Below are 23,758 nucleotides of genomic sequence, written 5' to 3'. Positions count from 1 at the left end.
ACATACGCTTCAGGTTACATACGCTTCAGGTTACATACGCTTCAGGTTACAGACTCCGCTAACCCAGAAATAGTACCTCAGGTTAAGAACTTTGCTTCAGGATGAGAACAGAAATTGTGCTCCGGCGGCGTGGCAGCAGCAGGAGGCACCATTAGCTAAAGTGGTGCTTCAGGTTAAGAACAGTTTCAGGTTAAGAACGGACCTCCGGAACAAATTAAGTACTTAACCCGAGGTACCACTGTACAGTGGTACCTCAGGTTACAGACTCAGCTAACCCAGAAATAGTGCTTCAGGTTAAGAACTTTGCTTCAGGATGAGAACAGAAATCATGCTCCGGCGGCGCGGCGGCAGCAGGAGGCCCCATTAGCTAAAGTGCTGCTTCAGGTTAAGAACAGTTTCAGGTTAAGAACGGACCTCCGGAACAAATTAAGTACTTAACCCGAGGTACCACTGTACAGTGGTACCTCAGGTTACAGACTCCTCTAACCCAGAAATAGTGCTTCAGGTTAAGAACTTTGCTTCAGGATGAGAACAGAAATCATGCTCCGGCAGCGCGGCAGAAGGAGGAGGCCCCATTAGCTAAAGTGGTGCTTCAGATTAAGAACAGTTTCAGGTTAAGAACAGACCTCCAGAACAAATTAAGTACTTAATCCAAGGTACCACTGTATATTGTGTCGCTCATAAGAAGGGCACTAATATTTTATGCTTTACCATCCTGCTTCAGCCAGTGCTGTGTCTCTCCAAATGTTGCTGAATTAAAGCCCCCACCATCCCTGACCACAGGCTATACTGCCTGGGGCTGATGGGAGCTGGAATTCTACTGCCCTGGAAAGCCACAGGTTCCCCAGCACTGCCCAATGCAATCTAAACTACAAACAGCAGAAAGCAGGCCTCTGAGTCAGGGATGGGGAGCCTGCCCATAGTATGTTGTTGGACTCTGTTATCCCTAGCCAACAATCAGGATGGTACGAGTTGTACTCCCAAAACATGCCAGGAACATATGTTCACCACTCCTCTGTTAGGCCCATGGTGGTCATAGAATCATAAAACTGTAGTCTGTCCCACTGTTGAATGGCTCTCACCATCAAAAAGTTTTTCCTACTATTTAGTTTTTGGAATCTCCTTTCTTGCAAATGGAATCCATTGGTTCCGGTCCCACTCTCTGGGGCAGAAAAGAAACAAGCTTGCTATGTAACCCATGTGAGAACCCCTCAGATTTTTGACTATGGCTGTCGATCCCTGGGGGTCATCTAGTCCAACCCCCTGCAGAGCAGGAATCTCAACAAAAGCACAGGTGGTCATCCAACATGTGCTTTAAAACTTCCAAGGAAGAAAATTCCACCACGTACCGAGGGAGTCTATTCCACTGTCAAACAGCTATTACCATCAGACAGTTCTTCCTGGTGTTTAGTTGGAATCTCTTTTCTTTTAAGTTATCTTAAATCCATTCATTTGGGTTATACCCTCTGGTGCAGGAGAAAACCAGTTTGCTCTGTCTTCCATGTGACTGGCCTTTAGATATTTAGAAGTGGCTATTCATATCTCAGTCTCCTTTTATCCAGGCTAAACATACCCAACTTCCACTGTTCCTCCTAAGGCTTGGTTTCCAGACCCTTCATAATCTTGGTTGCCCTCCTCTGAATACCTTCCTGCTTGTCAATATCCTTAAACAGTGGTGCCCAGTGAGTGGGTCATGATTCCTACTTTATTTTCTTCTATTGGAAGAAGTCCTCTGTTTCAGGACTGGGAAGCCTGTGGCCCTCTGCATATTTTTGGACTACTGTTCACAGCATCCCTGACCATTGGCCATGCTGTCTGGGGCTGAAGGAAGTTTCTGTCCAACAACAACTGAAGAGCCACATGTTCCCCAGACCTGCTTTACTTTAAGGGGAGATGGATCTGGGAATCTTGGCCCTTGTGCATTCAGACCAGTAGCTCCGTTGGTACAGCATGAGAACTCTTAATCCTAGGGTCATGGGTTTGAGTTCCATGTTGGGCAAAAAAGCTCCTGCATTAGATGTGGTCCCTTCCAACTCTACAATTCTATGCTTAAGTTAAAGTGATATTTCCTCAAATAAGCATGTCTGTCTGAAATATACTCCAAGTCGAGTGTGGATTTCATGCTCTTTATTCAGCTCATAGTAGTGAGGAATGAAAGTTCCCCCAAAATATCTTCTTTACATACATTATTTACACAATGGGCCCCACGTGATTGGCTAATTCTGGGATTCTCCTGTAGGCCAATCAGGTTGCGGATTCACTTCTACCTGGAGCGGACAAATCATACTGCTGCATTGTTCTAGGACCAATCAGACTGCTGCATTCTGGACCCTATTGTTCTAGGACCAATCAGACTGCTGCATTCTGAATCCTATTGTTCTAGGACCAATCAGACTGCTGCCTTTTGGATCCTATTCAAGTCAGTACATAACACTGTCCCTTCTTCCTCCCCCATTTCCCCTAGTTTTAGCTGTTTCCATTTGCTCCATTCATTTGTATGGGACAGGGAAAGTGGGTGACAATCAGGACACATTCCCAGAAGGCAACATAGTCACCATCATTCCATTATACAAAAACTAACTTTGCATAGATCAGTGAAATAGTTAACCCTGAAAAATCTCAGCTCTTCATGCCTTCAGATCTAAAGTCCCCCTCCAGGTGTGTGATCCACCCCCCAAACATTTTTGTGTGAAGTGAAAACATCACATTATAATGCAATTCGCCTCTCACAGGGGAGGAGCAATAATCTACCTTATTTTTTATCAAACATATTGTGCTAAAAAATAAATAGCGCATTACAGTGGTACCTTGGGTTAAGTACTTAATTCGTTCTGGAAGTCCGTTCTTAACCTGAAACTGTTCTTAACCTGAAGCACCAATTTAGCTAATGGAGGCTCCCGCTGCCACTGCGCTGCAACCACACAATTTCTGTTCTCATCCTGAAGCAAAGTTCTTAACCCGAGATACTATTTCTGGGTTAGCGGAGTCTGTAACCTGAAGTGCATGTAACCTGAAGCGTATGTAACCCAAGGTACCACTGTATATGCTTGTGAGATGACAATTGCTTTTAATTTTCAACACTTTGCATAAGTTGTTTTCTTTCCCTCGCACACTCCTTTGCCCCCTGCCCCCCTGCCCCCAATATCAGGCCAGGGTTGCCTCGACTCAAAAGCCAACCCCAAGGAATGCTCTCTTTCTTCCATCCTAGGACATCTTTCTCATGTGACTAATTTAGTTTGTTTATTTACCACTTCAAAGTCCTGATAAAAACCCTTCAACCTGTCAGATAAATTCTCCTGGCAGTTTGCTTTTATTAAGGTGTGGAATCATCCAGTCTAAATCCAAGAATGCCTTTCCCTGGGAGGGCAGTGGGGAGGAGGCTGATAAGGCTGGCTAAACTGCTGCTGCATGAATAGCCGCACACTCTTTAATGTGATCAACCATTTCTGCAGTCTTTTAATGTCCAAGAGACCTGCTTAGACTAAAGCCTCCTACGTACTACATTCACTGAACTAGGCCCTCCAAATGTTACTGGATGGGAACCCCCATAGTCAGCCACACTGCTTGAGTCTGATGGAAGTTAATTCAACCTTTGGAGGGCTACAGCCTCCCCATCCTTGCAAAAGCCCCACCTTCTAATCTAAGGATGGGAAAACTATAGCCCTCCAGATGTTGTTGGAGTACAACTCCCATCATCCTTGACCACTGGCTGTACTGCCTGGAGCTGATGGAAGTTGGAGTCCAATAACATCTATGGAGTGCACAGGTTCCTGCTCTAATCCTAAGAGTATGGCGCAAACCACAGCTGTTCAGTTTTGAGAAGCAGGAGCTCCGCACATGCCCCAAGCCTCCCTTTGTGTCAGTATTCCACACATCCGGTTCTGCCACTGAACAGAAGCGGAAACCTGGTGTACCTGCTGCTTTCTATCTACAGAAGGTATTTCAGGAGCAGGTCTGATGCTCTCATTCAGTGCACTGGTGCCTTCAAGCACTGGCGCATGGCTGGCACTGTAATACTGATATTCTACACGGTAAACTGGTGAAAACTGAGGGAAGAGAACTTGATGAAGAGAGGATCCGCTGAGCACAGGGAAGGGAAGGGATGATGAGGTGAAATCCTTATACAATCCACACCTTGCCACAGGACAGCTTGCAGGATGTCTGTGTGTGGTGACAGTTCATTGACTCGCCCATGGAGCACTCAAGTGCCAGACCAGAAACCTCTGTCACCTTTGAGTCTGCACTGTTTCCAGCTACATGCTAAAAACATTTTTTTAAATTGTGTTGGAAGGGATCTTGAAGGTCCTCCAGGCCAGCCTCCTAAACAGTGTGGGATCTGCAATGCAAGATGCAACTTACAGCAAGGGTCACAATAGTAGCACATAGCTGTAAGCATAGCTGCTGTTTTCTACACCTTCTTGGGGGGGCACTTTTGGCTGTGTGCACACAATACAATTAAAACGCATTATTCCTTGCACAGCTACAATTCCCAACACTCTTAACTACAGTTCCTATGAATCTTAGGGGAAGGCCTTGTGGAACGCCCCCACATAGCCAATACAATACAAATCTGAGGTTCTGCCCCCCTAACAAAAGCCTGCCCCCTTAACAAAAATCCTGACTATGCCCGTGCCCCCAGCCATTGCCAAGTTCAGTGAAAGTGAGGCAGTCTAGCACCTTCACATTTCCACTCATCCTTCCCATCCCTGGAGCAGAGGAGATGAGCATCAGGGCCTTGGCAGAATGCTACCTCTCTTGCCAAGTTTTGGCAGCAGCAGAAGTGGCAGGGTGGGCAAGGGGGTGCAGCAGAAAGGCAGAGAGTGACATACGGTGGTACCTCTGGATGTGAACAAGATCCGTTCCAGGGCCCCATTTGCCTCCTGAAGTGAACACAACCAGAGTCCGTGTGTGTCGCAATTCGCCGCTTCCACGCATGACGTCATTTTGAGCGTCTGCGAATGCGCAGGCGGCGAAACCCGGAAGTAACGCGCTCTGTTACTTCTGGGTCGCCACGGGGCGCAACCCAAAAATGCTTAACCTGAAGCTATGTCAACCCGAGGTTTGACTGTACAGTGGTACCTCAGGTTACATACGCTTCAGGTTACATATACTTCAGGTTACAGACTCCGCTAACCCAGAAATAGTACCTCAGGTTAAGAACTTTGCTTCAGGAAGAGAACAGAAATCGTGCCCCAATGGCACGGCGGCAGCAGGAGGCCCCATTAGCTAAAGTGCTGCTTCAGGTTAAGAACAGTTTCAGGTTAAGAACGGACCTCCTGAACGAATTAAGTACTTAACCCGAGGTACCACTGTATTCCCACTTCACCTCAGGTGGTGATACACATTTCTGTCTAAAGCAGGAAATGGCAAACTTCAAGCTTGCAGGATCTAATCTGTGGTGTAAAAATATAATCCTGAGATTCATTAGCTGAAGCCTGACGCAGAAGACATATAGTTAAAATTACATAATCTTGAGCTCAGGATTTTGTTTCCAGTCCCAGACCTGAACTGAGCTCAGTCCTTGCATACAAAACCAGTGTGGCATAGTTGTTAGGGTGATGGACTGGACTGAGGAGACCAGGGTTCAAACTCAGCCATGAAGCTCTCTGGGTGACCTTGGGCCAGTCACTGCCTCTCAGCCTACCTCACAGGGTTGTTGTGAGGATAAAATGGGGAAAGGAATAGAGCCCATGATGTCCTCGGAGGAAAGATGAGATATAAAAAGCACAAATAAATAAACAAATAAACAAATCCATTCATGGGGTTTCCCACCCACCCCGTTTCAGCACATAATTTAGTGGTTCATTTTGCTGTTGCCATCATTAAACAGCCAGGAGTAAGAATTCCTTGTTGATCTAACTTGCAGTGCACACAGAGATCTACCAGTACATCCCCACCTACCCTTTGAAGCCCACACCTGGCCTAAAAGGGAGCCATCCAAAACACATTAAGTCCAAGTTCTGAAATTGCCCAGCTTCCCCACAAGGTCCCATCCTCATGTTAATCAAGTACAGTGGTGCCTCGCAAGACGAAATTAATTCGTTCCACGAGTTTTTTCGTCTAGCGAATTTTTCGTCTTGCGAAGCACGAAATCCCATAGGAATGCATTGAAATCCAATTAATGCATTCCTACGGTCAAAAACAGTCCAAACAAAGCCAAATTTGGTACAAGAGTTTATTAAGTGCTCTTTAAAGTCACACATACTGTAAAGAGCATTTCAAAAATTGAAGGAACAATAAATTAAGTTTCTAAACATGACAAAAACATTTAAAAATCAACAAAGTGTACAGTACATTTTCTAAGACTCTGGGGGACAACTCGAAGAAGGTTCCTCTTCCACTCTTTGCTTCTTGCTGAAGAACCCCCTCCTCAACTGTTCCCCCAGCCACCCACCACACAGAAATTCAAATCCAGAATTTTTTTTAGAAAACAGCAGAGTGGCCCAATGGTCACAGAAAATCATAAAAATGCAGAAAAAAACCACACAAGCTTTCAGATGCTTGCAAACCCCTCCTCAACTGTTCCCCCAGCCACCCACTACACAGAAATTCAAATCCAGAATTTTTTTAAAAAAAAACAGCAGAGTGGCCCAATGGTCACAGAAAATCATAAAAATGCAGAAAAAAACCACACAAGCTTCCAGATTCTTGCAAACCCCTCCCCAACACCAAGTCCTTGAATTCCAAACACCCCAACCCAAAATCCAAAACCCCCCAAAAAAGTTTTAAAAGTTTAAAAGAAGTTTTGGAAAAGCTTCAAAAATCACCAAAGTCTTCAAAAACCTCAAAAAAGGCTACCACACCACGTTCTATGAGTTGCTCCTCGAAGTCAAGTCGCAACTGTATTAACGGTGTTAAGAAAAAGGAAACAAACTTGCAAGACGTTTTCGTTTTTCGTCTTGCGAAGCAAGCCCATAGGGAAATTCGTCTTGCGAAGCAGCTCAAAAAACGGAAAACCCTTTCATCTAGTGAGTTTTTTGTCTTGCGAGGCATTCGTCTTGCGGGGCACGACTGTAAGCAAACACATCTCTAAACCTGCAGGCACTTTAATGGCATTGCGAGTCTGGAGCAGATGGCTTTAGCAACACGTTCTCTCCCGAGTCTAATAATAAACCAAACACACTGGGAAGACAGATGATAATGTTGTTGTTGTTGTTGTTGTCTCAGAGTTGCAGGAGCCTTTGCTGCCCATCTCTTTTTACTTCTGTCCCACAAAATTGTTTGACCAATGATGCTCACAGGACGACGAGTGTACAGTATATGTGACACAGGCAATGCAGAACATTCTTCTCCCTCTCTAGAACGGATATGTGAGATTCATTAATTCTAAAGGCGTCAACCAGGGCTGAGAAAGAGTTTGGTGTAGTGGTTAGAGAGTAGGAACAAGGGCCTTGGAAAAGACCAGGGTTCAAAACCCCACTTAGCCATGAAGCTCACTGGGTGGACTTGGTCTAGTCATTGCCTCTTCCAGTCTAACCTACCTCATGGGGTGGTTGTGGTGATTAATTGAGATGGGGGGAGAATCATGTATGCCACCATGAGCTCCTTGGAGAAAAAGGGTGGGGTATAACTGCAATAATTAAATAATTAATGCAAAGATATCGTTAAATTTCCCCCGGACTTGATCCCTGAACACTTGGTAAGTGGTGGCTGAATGTTTGAACCAACTCAGTTGAAAAGTATTTTTGTTGAGAAAAGGCTGAGGTGATAGGATACTTCCGCCTGTAGGTGTATTTGAGGAGGTTTGGCCTCCCCCAAGTTGATGGGCATTGCCATTCAAATGCTGTGCGTGCGTGCCACATCTTGTGAATGCTTATGTGGGGTGGGGCTTACCTGGAGCCTCCCCCCCCCCCATATTTTATTCAAGTTGACACCCCTGACTGGAAGCCACCAGGCTCCTCCTCATCCCTGAACTAGGCTGTGGGGCTACTCAGGGCCAGGAACATAGCTATCAACGTTCCCTTTTTAAAAAATATTTAAAATAGGATTCGAATAGGATTCCTCACAAGAAAAGGGAAAAGTTGACAGCTACGGCCAGGAAGAGTATGCAGCCACATGCATCATTCTCCTGGGCTGAATCCTGGCACTGCAAATCTCTTCCAGGCCTGAGATCTTGTTGCCGACAGTGCCTTGTTACCGCCATAAACCTACTCATCCCCTTTGCTAAATCCCCATGCAAGGGAACAGATCACCTGGGGAAGGCTTCTCCAGCCTAGTGCCCTCTGGTGGGGGAGGGTTGCAGCTCACTGGTGGAGCACCGGCTTGGCATATAGAAGGCCCCAGATTCAGTCCCCCGTGGCATCTCCACCCCCGCCTGAAACGCTAGAAAGCTGCTGCCAATCCGTGTAGGCAATACGGAGCTGGATGGAGCAATCATCTGACTCAATATATTCCTATGCTTTGGACGGCAGTCCCTGGGGATGATGGGAGTTGTAGTCCAAAAGACCTGCAGGGCACCAAAAGGCTGATCTGCGCCATGCGTCCCGTGTGCTGTTGCGAGGCTCGACGTCCAGGTCCCAACCCAAGCCCTTCTAACTTGTCTCTTGCAGGCTGCACTTTCCAAGAATGGAAGTTGTCAGATAAGACGCCCAAGCAGGGGGCTAAAATTAGCCCGACAGCCCTTATTTGATCGGCGGCCGGCAGCAGCGCAGCTGTCCACTTAGCCGGCTGGCGCTAGCCTTCGCTTTCCTTCCTAGTCGGTGCCCCGACGACCACCCCCCTGGTCCCCTTCCCTTCTCTCGCTATTCTGGCCCAGGGAGAAACCCGCGATGTGGGGCAGCCCCTTGCCCTAGCTGGTCCCCAGCGACCTCACAGAGGCCCGGCGGCGACGTAGCCGGGCTGGCCGGCGGCTCACCAGACACCGCTCCGTCGAGGCACAGCCAAGCGACTCGCAACCCGCCCGGCCAGCAACCAGCTCGTGAGTATCTTCAGCCAGGTGGCCTCCCCGTCTCTCCACCTGCCTGGCCATGACTCCGAGTCCTCCACCTGGAGAGGCAGATCGGTTTTTTCCCGGGGCGGCTGGGAGCTGGTCCCGGTTCACACGTGCGCGCCTACAAGCAACTCCCAGGCTCTCTTTCTACGCGCTGGATCGCTGCCCACTTGGCCTGGCCTACTAAGCGGAGGAGGTGGCGGGGATGGATTGCGACACTTGGGGGGGGCGGGGAAGGGGGCAATTAACCCTGGTACGTGGACAAAACCAGAATATTTTTCCCTGATATGAAGTGAAATTTGTTGGTTTCTAGAATGGGTTTTGCTGTTGTTTTCCGACAGGAAGCCCTGAGAAATGGTGGTGCAATCCTTTCAAGATTCTAATTCCGAGTTCCACTGCATGTCTCCACCTACAACAGACGTATTACATTCGTGTACAGTCATTGTGCAGATTTATTTTTTTGCATTTTTGTCCACCTTTTTCTTCCAAGGTGGCACACATGGTTCTCCTCCTCCCTCATTTCACACTCACAACCTCCCTGTGTGGTAGGTTAGGCTGAAAGCTAGCAACTGGTTCAAGGTCACCCAATGAACTTAAGGACTGAGCAAGGATTTGAACCCTGGTTTCCCAGGTCCCAGTCCAACCTCATTTATCATACTGCCATAGGGATTGTGGAAGGAATAAGTGCACCTCAGGGCCATTCAGCTGGTTAGAATTATTGTGGTATGTATTAACACAAATTTCAAAACTGCACTTGATTGTCCTTGTAACTGTTATAAAAATTATTTTGACTGTTTTAAAGGATATGCCTGTAAATTACCTTGGGGCATATTATGTGGAGAGTGATTTGCAGACTAAATAATAATGCAAATAATAATATTAAGCTTGGGTACACAGGAACATAATGGGATGTGGGTGGCGCTGTGGGTTAAACCACTGTGCCGCTTGGGCTTGCCTATCGAAAGGTCAGTGGTTTGAATCCCTGCAACAGGGTGAGCTCCCGTGGTTCGGTCCCAGCTCCTGCCAACCTAGCAGTTGATAAATAGATAAATAGGTAGATAAATAGATAAATAGTAGATAAATAGGTACAGCTCTGGCAGGAAGGTAAATGGCATTTCCATGCACTGCTCTGGTTTCACCAGAAGCAGCTTAGTAATGCTGGCCACATGACCTGGAAAAACTGTCTACGGAAGTGGACAAACACCGGCTCCCTTGGCCTGTAAAGAGAAATGAGCGCCACAACTCCAGAGTCGTTCGCGACTGGACCTAATTGTCAGGGGTCCCTTTACCTTTTTACACAGGAACATAGGAATCTGCCTTATACTTAGACCTTTGATCTATCTAGCTTAGTTTTGCCTACACTGAATGGCAGCATCTCCAGAATTCCAGACTGGATACATTCCCAACCCCAATTGGAGATGCTGGGGATTAAACATGGAACCTTCTGCATGCAAAGCAGGTGCTCAGTGACAGCCTTGTTTAGACCCTGGCCTTAATACTCTCACAGGGGCTTCCTTAGACAGACATTTATTACTTTGGTTGTGAAGCACACAATTAACATTCCCCACCCCCCATACACCATGCTCTTTACATTCCTTATATCAGAACTTTCCAAACTGTTTGTTGCGACATGTTAGTGTGTCAGCTGCAGTGTGTAGGTGTGCCGTGCAACTGCTCCCTGCGTTCCTCCCAGGGCTGGAAATAAGTTAGTTTGATTCCGGTTTGCTAGTAAAACTGAATTACTGTGTCACAAAATGGTTCATGTCTTAAAAGTGTGTCACCAACATGTAAAGTTTAGAAAGCTCTGCCATATATGTTAAAACTAAAAGGCATTCTGGCCAACCCGGATTATTATTATTATTATTATTATTATTATTATTATTATTTGGAATAAGAAAATAAATACTCTACTCACGTGCAGTTTTACTTTTAGACTCACCTATAGCATGATCATGAGAATGGGAATAAAATAGGGTTTGTGTCTGCTGCCCTAAAGCTAAATGCCTTGATTTAGAAATGAGCTCCGTTTTGTTGAAGAAAAGGATAATGTGGTTAAAGTAAAGATAACAAAACGAGCATTTCTAATAATGTACTTGCCTTGCTGGCCACCTTGACTTTAAATGGAATAATAATAATGAGAAGAAAATAAAGGATGCTGTGGCAAGCTGGACTTGTTTGCTGCTGGTCCCATCACCTACTGCTTCCTGACGCCAGAGCTAAGGTCCTGCACAACTATATAGAACACCCCTCTTGTATGTACCCCTCTTTACATTAAACTCATTATGGTAGGCCTCTTTCAGTATGCTGCCCCAGCCTGAAGTTTGGAGGCCTCTTTGGTGGTGGTCCCTCAGCTCTGAATTGGTTTCCCTAAAGAAGCTCGTCTGGTGCCCACATTGTTGTCCTGGAATAAAATGAGAGGTCCTCTTGTAGATCAGGAGCTGGTTAAGTAGCAGGAAGCAGAGAGTAGGAATAAATGGATAATTCTTTGAATGGAGGGGTGTAGAAAATGCAGTCCTCCAAAGATCAGTATTGGGAACTGTGTTTTTAAACTTGTTAATAAATGATCTGAAGTCAGGGGTGAGCAGTGAAGTGGCCAAGTTAGTGGATGGTACTCAATTCAGAATCCTTAATACAAAAGGGTTGTGAAGAGCTCTCCAAACTGAGTGAATGAGAAGTAGAATGGCAAATGCAATCCAGTGTAAACAAGTGTAAAGTGATACATGTTGGGGCAAAAAAATAAATCTTAATTTCACATGTACACTCATGGGGTCTGAACTGGAGATGACTGAGCAGGAATGAGACCTTGGGGTCATAGTAGGTAGCTCAATGAAGATGCCAACCCAGTGTGCAGCAGCTGTGAAAAAGGCAAATTCCATGTGAGGGGTCATTAGGAAAGGAATTGGAAATAAAGCATCATAATGCCTTTCTATATAGGCTTGCAAGCTCATTTGGAATATAGTTCACAGTTCTGGTCGCATCGCCTCAGAAAAGATATTGCAGAGCTGGAAAAGGTTCAGAAAAGGGCATCCAAAAAGGCTTTTTCAATGCCCCTATGAGGAAAGGTTGCTGGGTTTGGGACATTTTAGTTAAGAGTAAAGGTGAGTAAGAGGCGACATGATAGAAATTAATAAAATTGTGCATGGCCTGGAGAAAACTCCCATTCCGTCCTGTCCCCCTACCCTGTATCTTATAACTCTAGAACTCGTGAATATTCAAGGAATCTGAATGTTGAAAGATAATCATTAAGGACAATTTAAAAAAGAAAGTGCTTCTTCATGCATTTCATAGTTAAGCAATGGAACATTCGTCCACAAGACGTAATGATGACTACCAACTTGCGTAGCTTAAAATTCATGGATCATAAAGCTGTCCTTGGCTACTTACTGGCCATGATGGAGCCTATGTTCTGAATACTTCCAAAAACCAGCTGTTGGTAACCCCAGGAGGGGAGAAGGCTCTTGTGCTTGGGCCCTGCTTGGGGGTTTTCCATAAGCGTTTGGTTAGCCACTGTGTGAACAAGATGCTGGACTAGATGGGCAATTGGCCTGTTCTTATATTGCCCTTTCAACACCAGCCTAAATATTTCCAATTTCCCAATCCTTCTAAGATATAGTTCTTTTCAGTGGTATGGCTGGTGGGTGGTTTTTAGGTTCTGTATTTGGTATTTCATCTCCTGTATTCCTTGAGTTCGAGTATTATGAGAGGGAGAGAAAAAACTCTCCCCATTTTCTCCAAATCACATGTTGCAACCTTTCCTCCTAGGGGACTTGTTCCAGTCCCAAGATCTTGGTACAGGCCTCCCTGGATAGGCTGTAACTAAGGCTTGTGGGTGGCTGTTTCCAAAACCAGGGTGGACTTGTCCAGGCTGAGGTCGCGAGGTGAACAGCTGGAGATGGATGCTTTGCAGGAGGCTCTGGCCTCTCATTTCGGAGCACGAATGGAGGAGCAGGGTGGTTGACTGAGAGGATATATTTGGATGCTTCGGAGATGGAATGCATCTGAAATTCTTTTTTTACCCTTCCTCCGAGCTTAAAGCATTTCGTAGCTGGGCAGGTGGAGATTGGCATTCCTTCAAGTGAAAAATGTTAGGAATTGGCTTCCAAAGAGCCTCCCTGGCTGTCTGGAATATATTTCTGCCCCCCCCCCTTTGGGGGGCTAACATCTGATGCAGCCCCCACCACTATCACCCCAATCTCAGACTGCAGAAGCACTTGTGATTTTTACGGATTGAAATGTTAATAGCGTCAGGATAAGAGTAAAAATTGGCCACCCACAGAAGATCCTTCCTGCAAGGGGCAGACTTTGGTAATCATTCGTAGGATTGTGTCCAGTGCAAGACCAATATTTGGCGGCCCCAAATGGATATTCTCAGTTGTGCATCTTCTCAATTTTTTACCCCCTTCAGCTTGGCACCCTGCGCGGGGGAAATGTACGCAATGCCCCATATCCAGTGCTGCTCTAGCCTATTCTGTTCCTTCATGAGCCATCTGACTTTGGGGGGGGGGGGGGGATGAAGTCAAATCCAAAGCAGTGACTCATGCAGAAACACATTATTAATTAATTAATTAATTAATTAATTTTTTTATTTATTTCTACCCTGCTTTTTTTAAAAAAAAAAAAGTGGCTTACAAAAATTAAAGCAAGGCTAAAACATTGAAAGCAAAATACATATAATGCACCATTTTAAAAGTACCATATTTTTTGCTCTATAAGACTCACTTTTTCCCTCCTAAAAAGTAAGGGGAAATGTGTGTGCATCTTATGGAGTGAATGCAGGCTGCGCAGCTATCCCAGAAGCCAGAACAGCAAGAGGGATTGCTGCTTTCACTGTGCAGTGATCCCTCTTGCTGTTCTGCCTTCTGAGTTTCAGAATCTTTTTTCTCTTGTTTTCGTCCTCCAAAAACTTGGTGCGTCTTGTGGTCTGGTGCGTCTTACGGAGCGAAAAATACGGTAATTTAAAATGGATTTGAAATCATGTAAAAAAACAAATTTAATAAAACACAGTAAAAACATTAAAAACAACACAGCACTGCTAAGGTCTTCTGCAGTAATGTCTCTCTCTAATGCAGAGATGGGGAAACTATTTCAATCTGAGGGGCATAGCCAACCTTCTGGGGTGGGGGAAATGTGCTAACAGTGGGTGGAGCCAGAGACAAAAGTGGGTGGAGCAAAGGATATTACTTTGTAGAGTAGGCTAGATTCCAACCATGCAAAAGTCAGATGTTTCAATTTTCTATGCATGCACGCACATGTGCAGACAGACGACAGACTACTCTCCATCAGACAAGCAAGAGGAAGTTCAAGCATAATTTCAAACCAGTCGAAAGCACAGGAGGAGAGTGCAGACCAGGTCCAGTGAGGGGTGCAGCCTTATAGAGAGGGATGTTGCTTGGGAAGAGTCCCGGGGACCCAATAGAAAGGCATGGAGGGTCACAATTAGCCCTGTGTTTCCCCACCTCTGCATGAGCACCTGCAAAACACACCTACAGTAAGCAAGGCCTTTTATCAGCAACAACTGTTCTTGGATGGGGAATGTCTGGCCACTGATTTATGCATTGGTATCCTCAAGATTCAGTAATTGCAGTTCACTCTACATGGAGCTATCCTTGGGCCTGGTCTGGAGGTTCCTGCTGATGGAGAATGCTGCAGCTAGACTGTTGAAGGGGACAAACTATTGCCAGCACATAACTCAAAAGCTTGCACTGGCTGCCTGTACGCTACTGGACCAGGTTCAAGGTTCTTGTATTCATTTTCAAGGCCCTTAACATTTTGTCTCTAGGATACCTGATACCTTATATCCCTGCTTGATCACTGAGATCTTTGTGGGGAGCCACTATTAGTGGATCCCCCGTGGCTCAGATGCATGGCTTGAATCTGCTAGAAACCATGCATTCAGTATTGTGGGCTCTATTTTATCCCTTAGAGTTGAGGTCAGGCAGGCCCCCTCCCTGTTGAACTTCCAGTGCCCACTGAATTTTAATTTTAATTTTGAGTCATATGTGATTTTATAGTTTTTAGCTGATTTTTATCTTTATCAGACACTGCTTAGGGACTATTGTAACTAAGAAGTAAACAAATAAACTGTCAGAATAATAAATAAGAATAATAACTGAAGTTTTTACGGCTTAGGCGGGATGGTTTGGAAGGAGGTGATTCTTCATATATTTGGGTCAAAAGCTGTTTTAAGGGTAAGTACCTGCATGCTGATTTTGGCTCAGCCATGAATAGTCACCCAGTGTAATTCTTTCCGAATTCAAGTAATATAATTCTGGTAGCCAAGTTCTATATAAATCGCATCAGTGCTGGCCCTATTCACATATTTACATAGCCACTTTCTGCTGCAGTCTGTGATGTACCTGCATGTGTGACTCAACCCAGAGAGCTTGATCTCCATGACTGCTTTCTAAATCGCAGAAACTGGCCATTAGCTCCACTGACCCCCATCCTTGCTTATTAGCTGACCCCCAGGTCTCTATTACAAATGCAACCCATATACAAATATGGATTTGAATGAATTTTATATAGGAGATGGTGTTGATGTTGTTTAAATTGTTGTTCTAACTTATATATTATTTATGCATTTAGACAATTTATATAGTCCCCAAGCAGTGTGCAAAGACTACAGTATAATGTAAACAAAAATGGGTGAAACCCATAAACTTAAAATGCCTCCTGAAATAAAATTAAAAAGTCTTTAGTGAGGCCAGGAGTTCAACTGTAAAGGGACCTGTCTGACCTCAACAGGGGGGAGGCGGATTTCCACAAAATTGGGCTCACCATGGTGAACATACAGCTCCTGGGGGATACAAGCATGCATCCATAACTGGTCCCCCCCAATTGTTTTAATATATAAAAAGGTGACACCTGCTTTCAAATATTCAATTGCTCTATGCGTGCTTTAATTGTAAATAGCTTTGGCATGCCTCATGGGAAGCAATTGACAAATGAAATAATAATAATAATGAACAATAATAATAACTTTTGCTCACCGTTCCCACCAGCCAGGAGCCCCTATCACACATGCATCCCATGTATAACCAGGACATTGTGACTGTGTTTTGTTTATTTGCTTTGCCTTATAGCTCTCTAGCATTGCACAGTTCATGATGAAAATCACCCTCAAGAGACAAGCAAAGATGAGCCTGGTGGACATAACCAAGATTTTCTCCATGCTCCAGCCCAGTGAAGATGAGGAAGGCGATGAAGAAAGACAGGAGCTGAATCTCGCCGTCTCCCAGGACAACTACAGACTTCTGGACGAACTGTTGCGCCAAGAGAGATACAGGCGGTTCATCAACAGCAGGAGCGGCTGGGGGGTGCCAGGGACCCCGCTCCGCCTGGCGGCTTCAAAGGGCCACGTGAGGTGCGTCAAGGTCCTCCTGGCCCATGGAGCCGAAGTGGACAGCCTGGACGTGAAGGCCCAGACACCACTCTTCACAGCTGTCAACAATGGCCACCTCAACTGCGTGATTGCCCTCTTGGAGGCAGGGGCCAGTCCTTCTGGCAGCATCCACAACAATTGCACCCCACTGCTCACGGCAGCAAGAGAAGGGGACATCGACATCCTTCAAGAACTTTTAGAACATGGGGCAGAGGCCAACGTCAAAGCCAGAGTCCCGGAGTGGGCGGCCAACTCTGTTGCCTGCTCGGGCCCTTTGTACCTGTCCGCTGTCTATGGGCACTTGGAGTGTTTCAAGATGCTGCTGCTCCACGGTGCGGATCCCAACTACAACTGCACTGATGAGAAGATGATCACCCGCATTAAGCACCCAAAGAGTCTGCTGGAAATCTGCTTGAGGCACGGTTGTGGAGCGGAATTTGTCAAACTCCTGATAGATTTTGGAGCCAATGTGTACCTACCGGGTATTGTGCTCGATAAGATCTCAGTGAATTCTGAGATGCTGGATTTGTTGGCCAGAGAAAGAGGTAACTTTTTGCCATTTATTATTATTATTATTATTATTATTATTATTATTATTATTATTTTGTAACATCCATTACTGTGTACGCACCATACATTTTAAAGCGCGCACACACCTTCAAAGAATCCTGGAAATTGTAGTTTGTTTAAGATGCTAGGAACTGTAGCTTTGTGAGGGGTAAACTACAGTTCCCAGGATTTGTTGGGGAGAGAAATTCACTTTAAATGTACGGTGTGTACACAGCCACTGTTTTTTATTGTCACAACAATACAAACACAACACGTAGGCTAATGATATCATTATTCTATTATATATTTTCTATGTGTTGTGTTTGCATTGTTGTGATTAGTTCTTATTGCAACACAAGGCTTTGTTTTTGGTTCGCTGTTTTTTATTGTGACATTCATGTCTTGTCTTTGGAAAGGACCTGCTTGTTAAAGCAAACACAGCCAACTAAATTCACTAAAGTGCAACTACTTTGTCAATTAACAAATACTGTTTAAATTGAATAGATACTCTGATAAAGTAACGAAAAGGGCCCCTTAATATGCTCAGTTGCAAATTTAGGACCCGTCCACCTGTATTGTGTAAATGCCTAATCAGATGTGTGGCCCTTCCTGCCAAAAGTATTTGGCTCCAGCCACTTTTCCTATAAGGAATGTGCATTGGCTTCACCCCTCTCACCATATATATCTTTCAGGATAGCTCTCCAGAATTTGATCAAATACTTCAAATACTAGGGAATAGCTCAGTGGTAGAACATCAGCCTTGCAAGCAGAAAGTCCCAGGTTCAATCCCTGGCAACTCCAGGTAGGATTAGGAGACACTCATGTCTGATAGATCATCTCCCTGTCTGTCATGAGGAGGTGGATGTAGATTTCAGTAAATGTTAGAACTGCAAAATTATGAACACCTGAGGTGTTTCTCTAAAGTGCCTTCCCATATTTCTGTTCAGCTCCCTGCTTTTGTTCTTGGCTAACGCCTCCAACATTGAGGAGTTCTGGGGGGCTTGAAAGCTCAGCGGTACAATCATCATAGTCTCTCCATTTCCTTTTTCCTTCCCACCCCCTTTCCAGCTGTCCCCAAATCCTTGATGTCGCAATGCAGACTAGCAATCAGGAAGTTCCTAAAACTGGCCAACCGTCCCTTTGCTGTGGATCAACTGGATATCCCACTGTCGCTGCTGAACTACCTCAAACACCGGTCGTAACTGAAGATCAAAGTTGGAACTGCCCAGGGTTACCAAGTATTGTAACTGATTAAGGGTAAAGCAAAAAAAAACATTCTAAGAATAGAAAGAAGCGTGATTTGGTGGCATTGTTTAGATTTATTGTGTGTGTGTATGTGTGTAAGTATTGCCTATGCTGCATTTATGCAAGAACACTGTTTATTTTTCTTTAGAGCCAGTGTGGTGTAGTGGTTAAGAGCGGTGGACTCGTAATCTGGTGAACTAGGTTCGCGTCTCCGCTCCTCCACATGCAGCTGCTGGGTGACCTTGGGCTAGTCTTTGAAGTCTCTCAGCCTCACTCACCTCACAGAGTGTTTGTTGTGGGGGAAGAAGGGAAAGGAGATTGTTAGCCGCTTTGTAGTGATAAAGCGGGATATCAAATCCAAACGCTTCTTCTTCTTTCTTTAAGCAGAAGTCAATCAAGTGGAATGAAAACTGAAAACCTCACTGTATACTGTAGATATATTCTAGATTAAACACCCTATTTTGTTATTATTTTTAAAAGTACCTGGCCAAGGTGTTCTTGACCAGTCTTCCCCAATCTGGTGCCCTTCAGGCGTTCTGGATTGCAACCAGCGTCTGCCCATGCGTGAGGCGAGGTGAAGCCATTTGCCTCATGCAGCAGATCTGACCCCCTCCCCGCTTCACTGTTGCCCCATTCCAAGCCCCATTCATGCCACCAACAATGTACTCACTGCACCCTTGCCACAAAGTTGGGCCAGCAGTGCAGCTACAGGTGAGGGTACAGGTGCAGTGATGGGACTGGCAGCAACATGGGAGCAATGGCGAGGTCAGGCAGAGGGAGGGGACCCAGATCTATGGGGTTGGGGCAGGGGGATTAGGTGTTTTGTCTGCAGCAGCAAAATGTCTCTGACAGCAACTCACATCATCCCCAGCCAGACCAGCTGTTTGAGATCCTGGTCCCCCTTACAGTGTAGGGCATTTCTACCAAGGCTGCTAACAGCCTGATCTTATGCCTGCCTGCTCAGAAGTACAGTACCTATTGAGTCTAATGAGGCTTACCTTCCCACCCACCACTTACTCCAGATAACTGTGTGTAGGATGGGAGCAGGCTAAAACTGCATTTTACAGATCAGTCCCACTGGGGAAAAGGTGAAACTGTGAGTTCCTCAGCAGAGCTACCACGATTTCTTAAATGCAGCCAGCTCATGCCAGCCCAGGTGGAGGCAGAAAAGGGAAACATTTGTTTTTCTTTCTTTGGTTTGTTCCCGTTGCCTCCAGTGGGGCAGCCATGGATTGTGGATATTTATGCCATCTCCCAAAGATGAGAGATGGCACATTCAGTATTCATATTGATGTTTTAATTTTCTTTCATTCTATAGAATTCAATTTGTTATAATATAAAATACGACATATTACAAAATAAAAGGAAGGAATAAAAATTCAATTTAAAATCATACAGCGTTCAGCACACCACATTATGATTTCTACAATGGGAAGAAAAATCATTAGGTGGTCTGTCAATACTGACAGCAATTTTCAAATGCTTGGGAACCACTACTTTATTGAATGTTAGCTTTTTCTTGATTGGCAGGAATAAGAAATGCAATAATAGGTTTGTAGTGTTACTTGTAAAAAACATTATTAATTCTATGGGGGGGACAGAGAGAATGTTGTTTACATTTTAAAGCACACACACTCCAAATTGCAAACTACAGAAAAAGGGGAAATAGGTTGAAATAATATCATCATTACAAAATACAGATAATATTTAAGAAATATTAATTAAAAATGCAAAGGACACAACATTTATAGAGCAATTTTGAAAGCAACCTCAGAACACTCAGCACAATGTACCTTTCTTGTTTTGAATTTATTTAATTCATCTACTTTAGCCATTTATACTCCCACTCTTCAGGATACAAATCCTTCTAAGTTAGCTCACAACAAAACAAAATTGGTTTTAAAAACTAGTTCTGCATGTTCATGGCATGGTTTGAATTGTGGAAAAGCTGGCTGTGGGAGGCACTGATTGGCTAGTACCCTTGTCATCACCAACACACCTCACAAACCCCTGGAACAACTTTGCAACTATTATTAAAATGCTTGCACATTTTTTTTATAAGGTGATGAATTGATGAACAAAGAGGCAAACTCAAAGATGGACCAGTGTATAACTAGCTGACTTGTTTGTATGCTCTGTCTTAAAAAAAAGGTAAAGTTACCCTGACCATTAGGTCCAGTTGCAAACGACTTTGGGGTTGTGGCGCTCATCTCGCTCTATAGGCCGAGGGAGCCGGCGTTTGTCTGCAGACAGCTTCCGGGTCATGTGGCTAGAATGACTAAGCTGCTTCTGGCGAACCAGAGCAGCGCACAGAAATGCCGTTTACCTTCCCGCCAGAGCGGTACCTATTTATCTACTTTGATGTGCTTTCGAACTGCTAGGTTGGCAGGAGCTGGGACCGAGCAACAGGAGCTCGCCCCGTCACGGGGATTCGAACCGCCGACCTTCCGATCAGCAAGCCCTAGGCTCTGTGATTTAGACCACGCCCCATGCTCTATCTTAACCCTAAGCAATAATGCCCAGTTCACATGATATTGAGATGAGTGGTGAGATATGTTGTTTTGTTAGTTTTAAAAAAACAATAGCATATAAAATCACTACCACTAGATGCCACTATTGATCCAAATGCAAGGCCAAAATGCATAATGCATGATTGGATCTCCTGGTGTTTTTATTTTTTTATTTTTACTTAATAGCAGCCCTGGCAGGCTCCAAATTTAGATGGAGTAACTGCAGGGAGAAGGGATGCTCAGGCCATTTTCCTGACCTATATTGCCCTAACTTTTTTTTTAAGCATTTAGCCCTGAAGTGGAAGTGGTTGGGGAAACAGGTACCTGTGTTTCCTCCTTGTCCCCAGGGCTGACAGCAGCTTTGATGGATGAGGACTTAGCCTGGGAAAATGGCACAGGGATTAAGCACTGCTCTCCATCCCAGTGCTGCTGTTTCAGTTGATCTTGGAAGCTCCAACAATTGCTTTGGAGGAAGGGGGGGGGCAGGAATCCAGGCACTCCAGTCATGGACCTCCTCAGGAAATACTTACCTTGGCCTGCAGCCACTCACTTGGCTGATGGATTGTCAGTTCCTAAGGCTCTTTCTTTTTCACTTGGGGGCCCCTCTAGATGTTTTGAACTAAAGCTCCTCCTAGCCCCAGCCAATTCTGACCATAGGCCATGTTGACCATTGGATGTGCCGGTTGGAGCTGATGTCCAACAGCTGTGTGAAGAACTGTCCAGCAGAGCACAGGTGAAAAGGCTCTGTGTTTCTATTGCCATAGGGACCACAGAAGTGAATCCGAAGGGATCTATGATGTAGTTTCAGTCTTGAGATAGACAGCAAAATGCAGAGTCCCAGCTACTAAGAGTTAGAACACTCACTTTTTGTTCTGTTTCTCATAAGCAGCTAATGAAGTAGTAAGCAACCCTGCAGTTGAATTGCAACTGGAAGGATCAGATTTATTAATTATGGTGGAAGGGAGACGGATTTCACTAGAAAACTAGATTATGGTTTTGATAGATCTTGGAGGGGTGCAGGAACGGGCAACCAAAATGAACAAGGCATTGAAACATCTTGCCTATGAGGAGAGTGTTGGGTTTGTTTGTTTTTAGTTTAAAAATTTGGCAACTAACAGGGGACATGTAGAGGTCTGAAATGCATGTATTTTTATGTTGTGATTTTATATTGTGAACCACCCTGAAACCTGTGGGTATAGGGCAGTATACTACTACTACTACTACTACTACTACTACTAATAATAATAATAATATCGTCGCCCCGACCCAAACTCCATATGCGAACATGGGGCCATCAGTCAATTGGGACCTGCACAACTTTGTTCAGTGAACCTGGGAGATCAAGGTTCACTCAGCCACGAAGCTCACAGGATGACCTTGGGCCAGACACCATCTCTTAGCCTAGCCTACCTCACAGGGTTGTTGTGATGATGACATGGGGGCGGGGAGAACTATGTACACCACCTCGAGCTCCTTTGAAGATTAAGGTGATGTGTAAATATAATAAATAAAATAAACTTTGGGCCTAAATATTTTTAGGATTGACTCTTCCTATAACCTGCCTAGCCAGTGAGATCTACTGGGAAGGCTCAGCTGTGAGCCCACCAGTAAGTGTAGCCTGAGGATAGGGAGCAATGGCCTGATACAAGGCCTTCTCTGTTGTGGCACCCAGTTTGTGGAACTCCCTGCCTCTAGAAGTGCAGTAAGTACCTTTGTTTTTTAAGTTCCTTTGATATTGAGCTTTCGTTGTCAGCATAAGATATGTCAACTCCCCCTAGCTTTTATTATTTGTTTAGTTATTTATTATTTCATTTCTATCCCACCATTTCTCTAAGGATCTCAGTGTGGCACCCATGATTTATCTGTCCTCAACGAAAGCTCATACCAAGAACTAACTTAGTTGGTCTTAAAGGTGCTACTGGAAGGATTTTTTCCCAGTTTTATGTTCACAGAAATCCTGTGAGGTAGGTCAGGCTGAGAGGAAATGACTGGCCCAAGGTCACCCAGTGAACTTCACGGCTGAGTGGGGATTTGAACCCCTGTCTTAGTTCAAGATTCTAACTACTATACGACACTGACTCCTATCTCTTGGAACCTTTTAATGGCAGGAACTGCAAAATTGGTTTCATATTTGTTGCTGTATTCTGACTGTGTATTGTATTACAGTGGTACCTCTTGTTACGAACTTAATTCATTCCGGAGGTCCATTCTTAACCTGAAACTGTTCTTACCTAGAGGCGTGCTTTTGCTAATGAGGCCTCTTGTTGCCGCTGCACCACTGGCACATGATTTCCGTTCTCATCCTGAGGCAAAGTTCTCAACTCAAGGTAACTCTTCCAGGTTAGCGGTGTTTGTAACCTGAGGCGTTTGTAACCTGAGGTGTTTGTAACTTGTGGTACCCCTGTATTGGGTTTTAATGTATGTTGTTATTTTAATATTGCATTAAAATCATTGTATTTTATGGTTTTTATCTGCACTGTATAAACTGTTTTGTGTGGGTATATATATATATATATATATACACACACAGCAGGCTTGAAATGCAATGTGATGAAATAGATAGACAGGTTCAAAAGAGAAAGAAGTCACAGCTGCTCCTTCAACCACACACAATTCACTGATGGTGTTTGCTGCCACAAGATATAATAATGGCTGCTCCCAGAGCTGGCCCAAGACATTTTGCCGCCTAAGACAAAGGATAAAATGTTCAACAGGTAATTGGACTAAGAGCTGACTCAAACCTCAATGCTGGCAATAGGACAGCAGCATTCCTGAAGCACACCTGCGGGGGGCCACCCTGCACATCCACTTCTGGTAGCTGTGCGAGGGCCATTGCCACACCTACCTGATGTCCCCTCTAACCTGGTGGAAGTGAAACCAGGATGTGCAAGGCAGAGAGAGCATCCAGCTCACCTGCTCCTCACCAGAGTTCAAGGGGGCTTGTTGCTTTTCCCTTTCAATTCAACTTACAAATACATGCTGTTTGGGAAATAATGGCTCACCATGTGAGGGGTAAATAGCCCTTTAAGTCTGGCACAAATGCATGCACAGGCCCCAGCAGCCAGTTTTCAGAAATATAAGAAAAGGAAGGGGGAGTATGAGCCTCTAAGAAAATAAAGAGAACATTTTTGTTCAAGTCTCGCT

At 44.9% G+C, this 23,758-nt stretch overlaps 1 protein-coding gene across 1 annotated transcript; it reads left to right on the top strand.

Annotated features, from left to right (window-relative positions):
- Nucleotides 1-8,763: 8,763 nt before the first annotated feature.
- Nucleotides 8,764-18,158, top strand: ASB12 (ankyrin repeat and SOCS box containing 12). The gene is made up of 3 exons (XM_080991055.1): nucleotides 8,764-8,917; nucleotides 16,012-16,855; nucleotides 17,928-18,158. Exons 2-3 carry the CDS (start codon nucleotides 16,033-16,035, stop codon nucleotides 18,059-18,061), a joined length of 957 nt encoding a protein of 318 aa, XP_080847181.1. The 5' UTR covers nucleotides 8,764-8,917; nucleotides 16,012-16,032; the 3' UTR covers nucleotides 18,062-18,158.
- The last annotated feature ends 5,600 nt before the right edge of the window (nucleotides 18,159-23,758 follow it).

Source organism: Podarcis pityusensis (genome assembly GCF_964106645.2).
Source record: "Podarcis pityusensis genome assembly, chromosome: Z".
NCBI lineage: Eukaryota > Metazoa > Chordata > Lepidosauria > Squamata > Lacertidae > Podarcis > Podarcis pityusensis.
This window is presented reverse-complemented; position numbering and strand designations above follow the sequence as displayed.

Excerpts from the sequence above, each read along its gene's own strand:
- ASB12 (XM_080991055.1), top strand. The coding sequence starts at position 16,033 with ATGATGAAAATCACCCTCAAGAGACAAGCAAAGATGAGCCTGGTGGAC. Across the intron at positions 16,856-17,927 it reads TTTGTTGGCCAGAGAAAGAG|CTGTCCCCAAATCCTTGATG; the intron begins GTAACTTTTTGC and ends CCCCCTTTCCAG.